This window comes from Sesamum indicum, linkage group LG13 (assembly GCF_026168435.1).
Source record: "Sesamum indicum cultivar Baizhima isolate 11 linkage group LG13, ASM2616843v1, whole genome shotgun sequence".
NCBI classification, from domain to species: domain Eukaryota; kingdom Viridiplantae; phylum Streptophyta; class Magnoliopsida; order Lamiales; family Pedaliaceae; genus Sesamum; species Sesamum indicum.
Genome location: NC_142669.1, coordinates 16,793,615 through 16,809,065, shown reverse-complemented (window position 1 = coordinate 16,809,065; position 15,451 = coordinate 16,793,615). Strand labels below are relative to the sequence as shown.

General features: G+C 36.7%; 3 protein-coding genes across 5 annotated transcripts; 1 reads left to right on the top strand and 2 right to left on the bottom strand.

Moving 5' to 3' along the window:
* Nucleotides 1-446: 446 nt before the first annotated feature.
* Nucleotides 447-1,319, top strand: LOC105176225 (coiled-coil protein). The gene has a single exon (XM_011098955.3). It carries the CDS (start codon nt 503-505, stop codon nt 1,118-1,120), a length of 618 nt encoding a protein of 205 aa, XP_011097257.1. The 5' UTR covers nt 447-502; the 3' UTR covers nt 1,121-1,319.
* Nucleotides 1,320-2,091: 772 nt separating this feature from the next.
* LOC105176224 (RING/U-box superfamily protein) lies at nt 2,092-7,117 on the bottom strand. The gene is made up of 9 exons (XM_011098954.3): nt 6,808-7,117; nt 6,175-6,221; nt 4,776-6,056; nt 4,480-4,568; nt 3,952-4,054; nt 3,683-3,787; nt 3,247-3,352; nt 2,564-2,740; nt 2,092-2,412 (listed from the first exon to the last, which is right to left on the bottom strand). Exons 1-9 carry the CDS (start codon nt 6,995-6,997, stop codon nt 2,261-2,263), a joined length of 2,250 nt encoding a protein of 749 aa, XP_011097256.1. The 5' UTR covers nt 6,998-7,117; the 3' UTR covers nt 2,092-2,260.
* A 4,040-nt stretch (nt 7,118-11,157) lies between these two features.
* Nucleotides 11,158-14,344, bottom strand: LOC105176223 (plant viral-response family protein (DUF716)). 3 transcript variants are annotated; one of them, XM_020698640.2, is made up of 3 exons: nt 14,213-14,344; nt 13,058-14,116; nt 11,643-12,175 (listed from the first exon to the last, which is right to left on the bottom strand). In XM_020698640.2, exon 2 carries the CDS (start codon nt 14,024-14,026, stop codon nt 13,100-13,102), a length of 927 nt encoding a protein of 308 aa, XP_020554299.1. In that variant the 5' UTR covers nt 14,027-14,116; nt 14,213-14,344; the 3' UTR covers nt 11,643-12,175; nt 13,058-13,099. The 3 variants fall into 3 exon arrangements, with proteins under 3 accessions (XP_020554300.1, XP_020554299.1, XP_011097255.1); XM_020698641.2 differs by lacking the exon at nt 11,643-12,175 and adding an exon at nt 11,158-11,501 and having other exon boundaries at nt 13,058-14,281; XM_011098953.3 differs by having other exon boundaries at nt 13,058-14,278.
* Nucleotides 14,345-15,451: the final 1,107 nt, after the last annotated feature.

The following is a 15,451-nucleotide window of genomic DNA, read 5'->3' as shown; positions in this document are numbered from 1 at the left end:
CTTCGCCTAGAATATTATTTTTCTGAAACCATAGATGCCGTATATTATAAAAGAAAAAAATCAAATTTGCAATAAAGGGATTAGGGTTCTTATTTTACCTTTATGTACTTGTTTTGATTTTCCTAAGCAAATCAATGGTTCAAATGATAAGAACAACAGTCATATTTTAATTTTTTTAAAAAGATTAATTGTCTGTAAGAAGAAAAGTAGTTAAATATCTTATAATTAGAGAAATATCTTTTCAAAATGTGATCATTAGAAAAATTAAGAAATATAGGATAAAATTAAAATAATAAAATTTTGATTCTTTTCTTTATATATATATATATTATTATTATCAAGATCAATTAAGTTAACTTTTTGGGTTGGGCCGATTGGGTTCGGAGCAGTCCAACGGGCTTGTTATACACCTCTAGCAGAGTCCAGACCATCCCTTCTTAACCCCCCTCTTCCTCCCAAAACCTAGATACAACTCCAGGTTTTATTTTCTATCGATACAACAATGGCTTGCACGATCGATTTCCGGCGGCTAGACGAGGGATTCGGCGGGAAGACCTTCAAGCGCAAGAGATCGGAACAAGAAGCCGACAAGCTGCACCTTCTGAATCCTTCTTCCGAGGTGCCTCCTCAGCATGACTCGATGGACGTGGATACAGGTGATCGCCCCTCGGCGAAGCGGCAAGCCGTTCAGTCCTCCGACGACCCCAACAAACCATCTTTCGGTAAGCCGACGTACGACGGTGTAATCGCAGGAAAAGTTTCTGGGAGGAAGTGGAAAGAGGTTCGGACACATCGGGCATCGGCAGTGCAGGTGAGCAAGAAAAGAACGACGGTAGAGCAGCGGATGAAAGAAAAGGAGATAAAGAAGGCGTACAGAGAGAGGATGAACGAGCTGAAGGAGGAGATCCGTCAGAACAAGCAGGAGAAGCGGAGACGGCGTGAGGAGAGGGAGAAGAAGAAGCAGGAGAATACTCTAAGGTCAGGGACTAAGCTTCAGAAGATTACAAATCCGAATACACTTAAGAAGATTGCTAAATCCAAGCAGCGGAAGCTTCTCAAGGTTGTTCCTGATGATGTTGTTAACAGAAATACTCATTCCAACAACAATAAGAAGAAATAAGTAATTTGCAGTTGACAATTTTCTCAATTTTGTTTATGATGTTCTATGCAAACAAAATTAGTGAATTTATTATAGTGCTGTTTCAATTAAAATGTCATCTTGCTTTGTTTTGTATTTTGTTTGAGTGTTGGTGGTTGTGGTTAGAAGGTTAATAGAAAACTGCAGTAGTATTGGCTGGTCTTGGTCACTTTGATTCAAAGATTGCCGTTTCTAGGGCACTGCATTGCTTTCTGAGTTGTATTGCGAGTTTCTTGATGTATGTATTGGCCTCATAGGGAGATGTAGATGGCTGAGATAGGGGACATTACTATGGCTGCCTGTGATTGCCATAGATAGCATTTCGTCTCTGTTGACAGTACCCAGGGGTGTTCTGCTCTTAAACATACAAATCTTTGGCCTGATGGAGCGGAAATAATTCGACAAGCAAGCATGGCCAATACAATCATGTGCTCTATTACAACCTAGTGGCAGTGCGGTGCTAATACAATGGTGTAGTAAATCTTAAGCTGAATCAATAAAGCATGTGCTACCAATCTACAATTTAATTATGAAAAGTGATTTTTAATAACTTTTGTAGTTGTGTGTAAACCTTCAAATTAGTTCAAATACAAATATAGCACTTCTGCAGAAATATAGCAATGAATTCATCGTTGAATTCCAACCAACTGTTGTGATCACGCAATAAAAAGACGTTATTGAGGATTATAAAGTAATAATAGATGGTCTAGCTTTCAATATCCTATAATCTTTGTTTATTTCTATTCTTGGATGCTTACTAATAGGACCTCTCAGCACCATGAACAAGCATCCCTTCATTTACAATTGTGTGCCTGTGGAACATCTATTCGTCTTTCCTCTTTCTTTTCATTCTTCTGGAGCTTTGGATTGTGCGCAATCTTGCAGTTAGAACTTACAAAACCCGCTCGCAGAAACTCTTCAGCCGCTCATAATTTTAATAGTGCAAAACTATCTTGAGTTAAATACCAGTACCAAATTATTGATCAGAAAAAAAGGGCAATACGAAACCCCCACCAGCCATCTGATCGTATCACAACTCCGAAACAAAAGTCCTAACCAGTACAAGCATGTTAATAATATATCAAACTCTTTGTTTTGTCAGGAAAAATATACACAAGTTCTTCAATAACGGCGTCCACCAGCAGTCGAGAGGAGAACTCGGCTTGGCTTTTTCCCCTTCTTCCCTACTTCATTCACCTTAGGTGTATGCTGGACTTCCACATGTTTTGCTCTAGATGTTATGTTGGCAAATGAGGCACCAGCGTTTCTCCACCCTAGGGGGCACGAAACCATAAGAAACCTCAGTCCACTTCAGAAGGAAATCAGAAACTTCATCGAAACTACAAACTATTTACACATTTATAAATATAAGCTAATAAGAATGTCTAAAACCCATCCATAAAGATTGGTGTATTAAGCGTATACCAATTGCACTAGAAGACTCCTGAGGCAGATCAATCTTCGGGGGAGCTTGAATTTCGTCGGTCTTCAGAGCAGGTGAATCATGTGCAGCAGCAAAACCAAGCTTTGCAACACTTGAAAATGATAGCCTTTCCCCAACGGTGGGAAGGCTAGATGATGCCACAGCAGGACTTCCCAAAGCTTCAGCAGACAAATAACAAGGAGCTCTTAAGTGTGATGACAAATCAAACCCAATGATGGTGTTCACACGCAAGAAAGAGGTGAAGTAACACAAAAAGTTGGTATCGTGCAACTCAAATGAAGCACCTTATCACCATCATCCTTATTTACAAACTAGAACTGCTCATATGCACCAAATATGTCTGGCTATATTTTTAGACGAGAACATAGATCAGCTTAAATAAAGACATTAACTATAACCAGCTAATTTACCACCCAATAATAAGATATAACAGAACGCCTGCTACAAATAAAAGATTACAATAGTGCCATTTGATTAAAATGGTTAAACAAAAGAGTACCAACAGAGTCGGTATTCTTTATCAGCCAATACTAACAAATTAAACTAAACACCCAGAGTACTGAATCTTAAAGGCCATCTATTAATATCATTAGGGTAGCACAATGTTCAAATCTAAAAATATATGACAAGATCTTTGCTCATATGTTCGTCAACAAAAGATCACCTTCAAAGTCATCCATAGAAAAGCTGGGGGGAACATCACACGAGTAATACTGCACAGGAACAAGCTGATTGCATGCAGCTTCAGCCTTAATTTTATCCTTGAGTTCCTATATACAGGAATAGCAAGTTAAACAGCAGGAATTCCTAATAATTCAAACAATAAATCTGAGTGCCTAGGCTACTTCCCAAAAGTGCATAGTGTAAAAAGCAACAACTGTAGTTGCAAATCATTACGCAGAACATTTAATCTGGGTTGACAAATCACCTAACTGCCTCTCACTGTAATGCCCTCTCAAACCAACATAAAAGACAACTCCTCATTGAGATGATATAATGGGAGACACTAACAACTTATTGGAAGAAGACACAACTACATCATCAAGCACAGCTCCCAACAAAATGAAAAATTAGCCAGATGTGAAGCGTTAAGATTATACCTTCTTAGCAAGTCTCTTTCTTTGCTTTTCTCTGTTCTTGATTTCATCCATAAAAGGAGAAAGGGATTCAGCAGGTAATACATCACGCACATCAATTTCACAAAGCTGTGAAAGCAAATACACGTGACTGTTCAACGCAATGATGCTTAATTGGAATAAGCTCCCCATCCAGGAGACCCTCGATGAAGAACCCAAAAAATTACAAAAGAAAACAAGGGCTCTGCTTGTCTAACTTTCTGAAAGTGAAAACACATCTTACTACTAATCACCTGAAATGTTGTTGTTAAGGAGAAATGGCTTAAGAAGCGATAGCGCCGCCTCGTCGCCTCTGATTGGGTCACTGTCTCCAACTGTAAGATCTTTCCAGTGATTCTGGAATTTTAGATCTCGTCAGATCATGAGAGATATGAGCATTACATTTTCCATTGCTTGGTTGTAAGATTTTAACACATAATCTTCATGAACCTTTAAATTTTCAGAAGTATTTTTCTACAAAATCAGAATAATATGACCTGCTCTAGAGCAGAATAGCAGTTTCTTAGGAAACCAGAATACACAGTTAGCAGTTGATAGTGATGACGAAGTCTGCTGCTCCGCATGTTTATGGTAACATAAACACAGAAATTCACCACAGGAAAGAGCAAAAATTTCAGTGTTTGTGCAATTTCCCCAAAAGACAGGAAACATTTAGATGCCTATTACTTCTCTTACCTTCTAGAAAAAAATTATGCTTGAGTTGTTTACTTATGGAAAAGAAAAACAAACAAAGGGGTGAAAGAAAATAGCCTGGCACATACCTATTAGGAAGCCTTTCATAACAGCCATAATGATGTAGAAGGCACTTCATGCATAATGGATGAAGGATAATGTGCTGACCATCAACGGCCTAATATTCAAAATGGAGAGAGAAGAAAATTATGATGATATATTGTATTCAATACAAAGAACATTCATAGCAAAACCAACAAAGGAAGGATTACCCAGACCTCAACCAGAAATCTAAACATTCCTTATTAGATTCAGACTTTAAGTATTTCACTTTTCCCAGGTAAAAATTGGGAAAAAGAAGAGTAGTATATAGATCAATGATGACCTGGTAGAAATTGTATGAATCCCCATCTTTCCTATCCTTGATGCCATTATAATGTGTCTGTGAATACTTATTATCATTCAATGAAGAACATGGCAATCTGTCATGATCTTCTAACAGTTCATTTGATTCTGCAACTTGAGGTGAACAGAACTCTCCAGCCACCTTGCTTGGAGATGAATTTTCAAACGAATCAAACTTATCGTTCTTAACAGTGGAGATTGTTCCTGATGCAAATTCCTGCCCGCCATAATTGGCACCAGCAGTACTTGCAGGTGGTGAAGATCCATATGAACTTGCACTAGCCTTGTTATCATTAGAAAGGCGATGCTGAATCCAATATTTCTTCCTCCGTTCCAACTGTTCCATGGCAGCACAAACATATGGAAGTTTTTCAATGTCATCAACTAAGCCTGAATCAGCTCTGGCTATCCAACTATCTAGATCTGACATTGCCTCTCTAACAGAAAGCTCCACATCTGAAGTCAAGGTAATCTTTGAGAAGGTATCCAGAATCTCCTCCTCCATATTAATTGTTCCCTTCTCTCTAAGAGAAGAACTGAATGAATCTTTTTGACGGGTTAATAACACAAATTCTATTTCATCGCCGATATGGTACTGATTGACATTCTCAATGCAGATGGTGTACAAATCTTTTGAAGATATCATTGTGAAGCACAATGGGCACTTTTTCCAGCATTCATCTTTAAGATCATCCTCACCCATGGAAAAGTATTGCAAAATGCATGGGAAACAGAAGATATGGCCACATGAGGTTATTTGTGGACACAAGGGATCATCCAAACATATGGGACACTGGATAGGAAGAGGAGTGGAGTACTTCAAGCAAATGATATCGTCCCAACATAACATCTTGTCTGGATCCAGAGATGCAGCTGCATAGGTCCCGGAATCTAGCACTACAAACTTGTAGTTTGCTTGGAAAAATAAGTCCTTGTTATAAGGTTTTCTCTTTTGTTCTTTTCGCCGAGCAGGTGCCCTAGACTGTGGACGAGAAACAGGAATAGGATCATAATGAAAATTTAACAAGTGGTTGCCGCTAACCATCTGCGATTTTTTCCCAGTTAAATGCCCAGAGCTCGTCTGGGAACTAGAAGATGCAGCACTCTGACGACTGTTTGGGGAACCAAAGGTACCAGATGCTTTCCCTTGCGACTCCATGGATGCAATCTGCCCATGAGCAGCATCCTCAGAATGCAAGGTCCTGCCACCATCTAGATTAATTGGATTTTTGCCATGGTTATGTCTCTCCCTCCCTTTCACCTAAAAGATAGGAAATTATATAGATATATCAATAACCAGCTACTTGTGATTAAAAGAACAAAAAGATGAAGCTAGTTTCGTCCGAAATTGTTTTGAGCCAAGCTACAACAAAATTTACCTCTTTGGAAGATCCACCTGAATAGCTTCCAGCAGGCTCCACTTGTCCTGAAACAGGAAAAAAGCAAAAAGGTAAGCACTTCCAAGTTCCAATAGCAACTAAGAATGCCCAAACAAGTAGAAATGTCACACCAACTTGACGTAATCAGTTCAAATGACTCGCTCCTATGGCTGAAAAACAAACCAAGCTCAATTTGACTTGAGGTTGACCATCTAAACTAAGCTTGAGCCTTGTTCCTCGTGGTTGGTTTAAGAAGCTATCAACATGAGGGGAACTAATAAAGAAGGGAAAAGGTGTCCAGTTTCACCTCTTATTTGTTTGGACTAAAGCAAACAATCAATATAACGAAGCTCCAATGTATCTCAAGCTTGAAACATTTTATTCATTTACATCCCAATGAGGAAAAATCTGAAAACGTGAAGAAGAGAGTAAGGAAAGCGATCAAATAAAATTGAATTTAGAGGTGCAGGAGGGGTAATTAAATCAATCTCATATCGAAAATTTGTACATATCAACAAAAAACTAAGCCACGAAAAACCTAGGGTTTTCAAGCTATGATGCAACAAAGAAAAGAAATACCCAAGTGAATTGATTGAGTAGCGATGTAAAAAAGAGAAGAAGTAGATATAGAACCTGAGAAATGGTCTGGCAGCGAGGAGGGGGTATCAGAGATTCGGAGGTTTTCATGGGGGATTCGGACCGCTTGGTGAAGTTGAGGAGGAGAAGAGAGGGATCCATGATTTGAGGTAGAAGATTGAGATGGTGAGAGAGAGGAGGAAGACGACGAAGTTGAACCGTGATTCAGGGAGGGCAAGATGGACATGAAATTCTTTTTCTCAAAGGAAAAGCTTGGTTTGATTCCAGTTCCTGGGTTTCTCTCTTCTGTGTGTTCGCTTCTATTTCTACCTCAATCAATCTATTTACCAGCACCACCCACCTGACTCTGACGTGAAACTATTTTAGAACATTTTATTTTTATAATTAATTTTTTAGTCCTTAAATAAAAGTTATTTATGCAATTGTGGTCCTTAAATTATTTAAAATTATAGCTTTGATCCTCAAACTATTTCTTTTTTGTGTTTCTAGTTCCTTTTGGGAAAATAATCATTTTTTTCTTTCCTTTTGTGCTACTTTTCAAGTTTTAGTCTATTGCACTTGATGCTCATAAAAATTAACTTGTTTAAAAATGTCTAAACAGTCCAAAAGAAAAAGAGATCACAAATTCCCAAAGAAATGCAAAGCCAAAGGTGCCCCTAAGAGGCCCAACGTGGGTGAGGGCCCAAGATGCTTTTAAGAAGTCTAATCTAGTAAAGTTCTAAAGATTTCGATAAGGACACCTTCAAAAAATAAATTGATCAAAAAAAATACAACCAACTCAAATCCAAGAAGGCCTCACAAAAGCCACAAAGAAGCTGAGGGACTTGAAATCTTCCGTCCAAAGTCAAAGCCCATATCACGACGTCTACGGGTGGCCTAACAGGCATTCACATAAAATCTCAAAAGGCCCACCTCACATAATCATATAAGGACCAGTAGCTCCTCGAGAACACGTAGCACCTACATCAACAAATAACTATAAAACCCTAAAAGCTTGGAATTCGACTGGAAGAAGGCGTCTCCTCAACTACCTCCCTGAAATTTTGAAAAAACATCCTTGTCCTTATAAGATATCTTAATCCAGGCGGACTCCAACTGCTCCCGAGAATCACGATTTTCCAACCGCCAAGAGATAACCCTCCCTGAATTTAGGGAGATCCCCCAACTGTTAGGGACTCTCTATCAAATCTTTAGGAGATTAAGCCTCATCTAACAACATTGAGATCATGCTCTACCAAATCCATCATTTTCTCCAAACGACTCATGATTATCTATAATAAAGAGCTCTCTCAACGAGATAAGACACGTTTATATGCTTTAAGCCTATATACTACAACTTTCACCGTCATGCTAGCAATTTAATTGAAGGAAACTTTGTATTTTAATATTTAGATATTTTCTTTATATCAACCACTCCTTTGTACTAAAAAATCGAGCAATAATATTCTCTTCATCACTCGTTTACATTCTTATTTTCTATAACTTGTTTTACTACTTCCCATTCTACTTATTTTTTTTCTTTTTTTCTCAGTTGAAGGTTAAAGAAAATTTGAGAAAATAAATGCATTGGACCAAACCTCAAAATAATACCACAAAATAGGGAAAGAAAAAATGGCTATTTTTTCACCTTCGAATGATCCATTATCTTTAACGGCTTTGTTAATGAAAGAACTAAAAAATTTAAAAAAAAAATAATTTGAGAATCAAAATTGCAAATTCAATTTATTTGAGTACGAAAACTACATAAATGACTTTATTTGAATCCCAAAATAGCATTTATCCCAAATATTTTAACTTTTATGTTAAAACCTGCAATATAAATTGCATATATTTAAAATTTTAGTTTATAGATTTAAATGGTCAAATATGAAGGACAAATTGTTATTTGTGAGATTTGAACATTATTATATTAATTAAAAAGAAATTATTTTTAAATAAAAGCATAATAACTTTTATAATTAAAAGGTAGCATGTGGCAGGGATTTTGTTTTTTTCTTTATTGCAGGGGGATTTTTCAACATTTTAAATAACATTGGGGAGTAAATTGCAATTAACCTATGAAAGGAAGCTATTTTTAGATTCAAATAGAACCAAATAATCTCTTGTTTAAAATACCCTTAAAAATTAACCATATTACATTGGAGAGTGAAGGACCGGAGTGGAATCTAAAACAGTCCTCGTTCATGCGCTCACTCTTCAATACATATGTTCCATTACAAAATTCCTCAATTTTCTTTCACCTTTACTGTGTGTGTGTGTGTTTTTTTTTTTTTAAATAAAAACAGTAATTACATATTATATTAATACTAATAAATTTACAAATTAATTATTCAATCAATAAACTTATGATACCATAAACCCATTTTAACAAAATTATGCCATAATTACATTTATGCTTTCTCACTTATTATCCTTTTATATAAATTACCCATCCTTTTTCAAAAATTACAGAAACTATTCCTAACAGTCTTTAAAATTAAAAAATGCCCATGTTGACCCAATCAAACATTAATTTAATTTTTTAATAACAGAAATGCCCTTGACGGTGTTTTGTAATTACCAAAAGATAAAGAGGTGTCAAAGTAATATTTATGGAGATGAATAACATTATCTCGTATATGTTTTTATAATTTATACTAATTTTTAATTCAAATTATTTTATTAATTTTTTTATTGAATTTATATATAAAATTACACCTCTCAATAATTAACATATTAAAGTATTTAACTAATGTATTAAAAAAATTAGTTACTAACTTATAAATTTAAATTAAAAAATCATTACACTCGTATAAATTATTTTAAATTTTAAAATTAAAAAAATATTTTTTATTTTTATTTATAACTACATTTTATTAAAATTAATAAATTATACACATATGTATATATATTTATACGATATAAATATATAAACATGTATATAATTGGACATATTTATATATACATATACTTATACATTTATATATACGTATTTTGATTGCGAACCACGGGGGAGGAGGGTGAAAGTCTAGGTGCAAGTAGGGCAAGGCCGTAGGCTGCAATGTGGCGGTAGAGCGAGGGCACATGCAGGAGTGGAGGGTTGGCATGGCAGTGGGGTGAGAAGAAGGAATAATTTAAAAAAAAAATTAATAATTTAAAATATTATTTTAGTAATTAAATTATTTATTTTACTAATTCTAATATAATTATATAAACTGCCTATATTATTTGAATTATTATTTATTAATTTCAATAAAATTTAATAATAAATAAAAAGTAGAGGATAAGTAATCTTTTCATTTTAATAATTTTAAAAATTTATAAAAGTGTAATAATTTTTTAATTTAAACATATAATCTAGTATTTAGTTTTATTAATATATGAATTTAATAATTTAATTATTAACAAATTTAATTTTATATAGAAATTCAATTAAAAAAGTTAAAATTAAAATTTAGCATAAATAATAAAATAATATACGGATTCATATTATTTATCCCATAAATATTATTTCAACATTCCCTCTATTTTTTGGTAATTACAGAACATCTCTGGGGGCATTTTTATCATTGAAAAAATAAAATTTAATCAAGTCAACAAGAGCATTTTTTAATTTTAAAAGCTACCAGGAGTAGTTTTTGTAATTTTTGAAAAGGTAGGAATAGTTCGCATAAAATAACAATAGATGAGGAGGTGTAAATGTAATTATAGCCAAAATTATATTAAATAAAACAAACATCTACATATTTAATAGACTCAAATTCATGAACTCTAACGTATTTATTATGGAATCTCAATCTTCATTTTTATCCACATTCATTTTAATTGAGTTCCAGAGGCAATGGTGCAAAAGCAAAGGAACTTTGTTGAATTTGCTCAACAGGTGACAATGAAAAGATACAGACTAACAGAATTGCAATTGCTGCTCCCGCCGAGTAATAGGGTTGCTACTTAAAAGTAAAACATTGAACTGAAAGAAGCTACAAGGCTGTCTTTGCATGTCATGTTATTAACATTTTTTATTAAAATACCATGTACATGCGTAACACACCAGACTAGAGTGATTTTCAGTTCAAAAAGTTTCAAACTAACTGCAGCTTTTATTCCAAATAGACGGTGTGATATACTTAAGAGAGAACGCATCAAGTGGATGAAGAAGCAGGTTTTCCCCAGCCAAAAGCAAGCAACCCCAACAGTATGCACATTTTTTTAGCATCATCAGTTAATAATCGTGAAGATGTAGGCAGTTCCTTCGCGACTATATACTAAACGCAATAACATAATAAGAGAACAATTAGGATACGAAACTAAAATTCATTTTCTCCAGAAGGGCATTATAACCTTTTAGATATACTATTACTATATGTAAATATGTTAATTTCTACAAAACAAAATAGGCAGCGAGTATAGCAGTGGCAATATATCACGAGGTTTCATCAACCGAAAGCACACTCTAACAGTGAATGTTTCATAAATACAAGTAGGGGAACTCTAGATCTTCATATTAAAATTTACCGAACAGGTACCAAGTCATCAAATCCTTTTGAGGCACGCATTACAGGAAATGCATAGTTCCAGGAGTTTGTTGAGTTTCAAATATATTACTCAGTTTGTAAACCAAGTGCCACTACCAAGCTCCATAACTTGAATACGATCAATCACAATGAAATGAAGTAATGACCAGACTCGTGGTGGCAAAATAAATAAGATTGACTGGACAAATGCATTCCTCCACAGCCCCACCCCCAACCCTAGACAAGAAGATTAATCATCAGAAGGGAAAGGCTAAAGCATATAAAGCCAACAATGTCAGGGCAGTTACATATATGTCAGCGGAAAATATAAGCAGAGGTTCAGAATGGACCAATCCTTCAAATCATGTACAATCCATATGAGAAAACCAACAGGAGATACCCATTAGATTGAATCTAAAATAAGGTTCCTACAACCATCCAGTCGCTCTAAATCCTAAATTTCAACTGAGCAAAGAACCTATTTGCAAACAATAATAATGGGAACAATTAAGAAAAATGCTATTGCCTTACCTACCTTGCATCACCCTGCCTGTTATACTCCCACATCTAGAAGCTGACTCATACGAAAGATACCAAATGAATTAAGTCAATGTAATTAAGCAAATTCTTAAGACGTAACCTGCATATAAGCTTTTCTGGTTACTGTATCATAAGCTAACAGTCAACTCCTTATATCATTGGATATCTTGCATGAATAGAGCTGCTGTATACTGAAATATCTCATTTCAATAAGATTTAGACAAGATATGCCTTATATATTGAAAACAGGCGTAAATCAGTTTTCCTCTTCTTACAATTTGTATCTCCTTCCCCATTCCTTCTCTCTTGTTCTTCCTAGCAAACAAGGTAGAAAAATCTATGCTTCTTGTCCTCCTAGAACCATAGATACACTGGACAAGGAGAGAGAATACAAATTAGTCAATATCAGTACAAACATTGCATAGATTATGACACATTAATAGGTTTCCGAGCAGATTAAAGGCCCAAAAACTCAGGATAGAGACAAACACTGGTAATTTGTTAACAGTGTACATTACTCTTTTAGAGAGACATGATATTAAAAAAAAAGAAATTTTTCTAAGAGGTTTACTTCAATAAAATGCCAAACCGAAAGTAACACATCCTTTAGGTAGTGAACTTCAATCATTTATATGGACAATCTGATCGAATGCCCATTTATTCCGTTCAGGTCATGTCTCTGTGTTTGTGTTTTCATGTGTCTTAATTTGGACTAAAAGGAGGCATATACTATCATTGGCAAGACATTGAGGAAATATGCTAAGCAGGGACACGTTAGTCCAAGTAAATGCTTTCACATATAAAAGTTAGAGAAAATCAAGGGAAAGGCAGGAGAAGCAATGGAAATAGAGAATCATAAGAAATCAACAGATGTGTATGGTGCTATATACGGCTACAGAGGAATCAATGCAATTCATAACATAAAGTTTTCGACATTCTGGAGTCGCTATCATTATCAAGGACTCATAAAGCAACCAAGGAGAATAAGATGCAAAGCATGCATCTTTGTAGAGAAATCAACATTTCTGGTACAGAAGCAATACGTCATAAACAGCACATTTAACAACAAGATGCTTGCTCTTCACAGGAGTCTAACTATATGGAATTTTTCATGAAAAAACAATTTAATTTCATATAGAAGTGAAGGCGTTTTCCATCTACATACACAAACTCCTATCAGAACATCTCCAGCCACAAATCACTCTAGCGCATAAACAAGGGAAGGGGAAGGGGAAACGAGAGAGGGGAGATACCTAATAGTGTCAGCAACAAGCAAGCCAGAATGATGAAAGTGATTAGGCCTGAGTGCCAGTCATAGCCTTCAACTGTATGTGATTGGAATCAACGGCCGTATTGGGCAAGGCTTCATAGGATCCGAATCTGCTGCGGGAACCCAATGTCTTGGCGATAGCACTGTAGACCACGAAGAAGATGAGGAGCACAAAAAGGACGTGAAGAACAAAAACCAGATCGAGGATGGCCACGGCCCTGAGCTTGGAGTCTTCTAAATCACACTTGGTGGATCCCTCAACCCCGCTGACCACGTCTAGCAGCTTGTGGCAGCCCTCGGGAATGAAGGCGTCGACATAGAGAGAGAGTCCGGTCTGCAAAGCCCAGAGTCCCTGCAAGCAGAAGGAGGCGCCAAGCGCAACATCAGCCACAAACAGCCTGGGCTGGCACGCGAGTGCCAGGCATAAGGCGGAGGAGAGGGCGGAGATGCGGGCAGAGATTGAGTCGCACTTGGCCTGAAGATCTGAGGTCTGAACGGCGGCGGAGGAGGAGGAGAGCGAGTACTGGAGGAAGAAGAGGGCGGAGGCAAGGGCGAAAAAAAGATCGGGCGGAAGAGGGAGGAGGGTGGTGGCATCAGAGAGGAGGAGGGCAAGGGAGAGGAGAAAGAAGGAGAAGAGTATGGCAGCGGCCTGGAGAGATGTGAAAAGGTGGACAGGAGTGCGGCCCTTGAGGAGGGGATCGGCGTAGGAGGAGACGATGAGGTGGTGGAGAAGGGCGATGAAGAGGCAGAGGATGAGGAGATAGAGCTGCAAATGCTTGAGGAATCGGTGGGGGGGATGGTGGTGGTGGGTGGTGGTGGGGAAGGGATGGTAGGGTTTGGCGACATAATCCCGGGGGGACTTGAGGTGGTTCTTGGTGGTGCAGATAAGGTGGTAAAGCCCTTGCGACACCAGTGCCGACGATGAGAATATCTGGTAAATTAGGGCTGCCATTCCCACGCACGCACCTTTTCTTTCTGCGATTGATTGCTCCACAGTCCAGAGTCCACAACGACTACTGTATGCTGCCAGCTGCTGCTGCTGCTGCTAATAAGTAATGATTTTCCTTTAATTAGATTAACAAACAACAACGTCAAGACGGTAGCATTATGTACTACTAGCACTTTTATATGCGTTTACCTAAACTGCGTCTTTGCGTGTGTTCGTCCCATAGAACAACACTCGCATTCCTTGTGTATGAAATGAAATAGGTGACCGGAATTTATAATTTATGTTACTAAAACTCAAATTACAGACTCAAGCCCTTCAGTGCATTTCCAAATATGAGCTATCTTGTTCTATAATTAAGATTCCATCCATTGCTTCATTTAAGCAGCGAAGAATAGAGGTAATTCACCAAATAAATTAAACAAAAAAAAAAAAAAAAAAGGCAAGACACACTCAATTCTCATGCATCATCAACATTTGCTTTGTGGTGTGGTCGTGTGTCCGTACATGTACATGTCATAATTGCAATAGTTCTTTGATTAATGCCTATAGGTACACTTCGATCATATGTTTCGTATTGGATGGGCGGAGATCACTAGCCACTGGATACCTGATCATAGCATCTCTCAGGTATGTTGTGCTCGGCCTTGATGTTAACCAGTCAAGCACATCCTACAATTGGGATTGATCACAACATTGTACAACGGTTGATTGGGCACGTTCACTACATCAAAAAACCAATTTGATAAGTTGGACACATCATAGTTGTATGAAATAGGCCTAACCTCACCACCATCGGTAGGAAATAAGCTACAGGCATGCTCGTGTCGAGCTCGAGATGCACCGAGAAAAATTATTGCCTAATAGCATCATAAACCATCCTGTGATCCCAATTCATCTTCCGATAATCACCCCAATGCGTTGCCATATCAGGTGCAATAGGAGTCTCCACACAAATAGGTGTGGACGGATCATCATAATACTCCATCACTTGTATCTCACCATGAGCGGTCCAATTATATTATCCTTCTACAAACCCCTTCATACATAAGTCGTACATTTTGTCATTCTGAATACTCAATTCTTGCACTTACGACACAAACACCTAATTTACTCTCGATTTAATGTATGTATGTTGATCCTCAGCCCAATTTACGAGATTTCGAACACCATCCTCAAACTCCTGCCTAAGTGATATGCATAACAAGCAATGCAAGTAAAGCACAATAAAGATAGTCATAATAAATTTTACTTTATTCATATAATTCAATATTACATTGAAACAAATCGTACATAGTAGCCAATTTAGTTATATTTTTTATCACATATTCTAACAATATCCAATTTGACCTTAAAGCTAATAACTCATATCTTTCAGTCTCATCTTCTCAAGATATTAAGCATGCGCAATCTGTAAAACGGGCTTGGTCA

Coding starts and splice junctions, on each gene's coding strand:
- LOC105176225 (XM_011098955.3), top strand. CDS start 503: ATGGCTTGCACGATCGATTTCCGGCGGCTAGACGAGGGATTCGGCGGG.
- LOC105176224 (XM_011098954.3), bottom strand. CDS start 6,997: ATGTCCATCTTGCCCTCCCTGAATCACGGTTCAACTTCGTCGTCTTCC. Junction 4,055..4,479: donor TATGAAAGGCTTCCTAATAG/GTATGTGCCAGG, acceptor CTAAAATTCCAG/AATCACTGGAAAGATCTTAC. Junction 3,353..3,682: donor GAAAGAGACTTGCTAAGAAG/GTATAATCTTAA, acceptor TCCTGTATATAG/GAACTCAAGGATAAAATTAA.
- LOC105176223 (XM_020698640.2), bottom strand. CDS start 14,026: ATGGCAGCCCTAATTTACCAGATATTCTCATCGTCGGCACTGGTGTCG.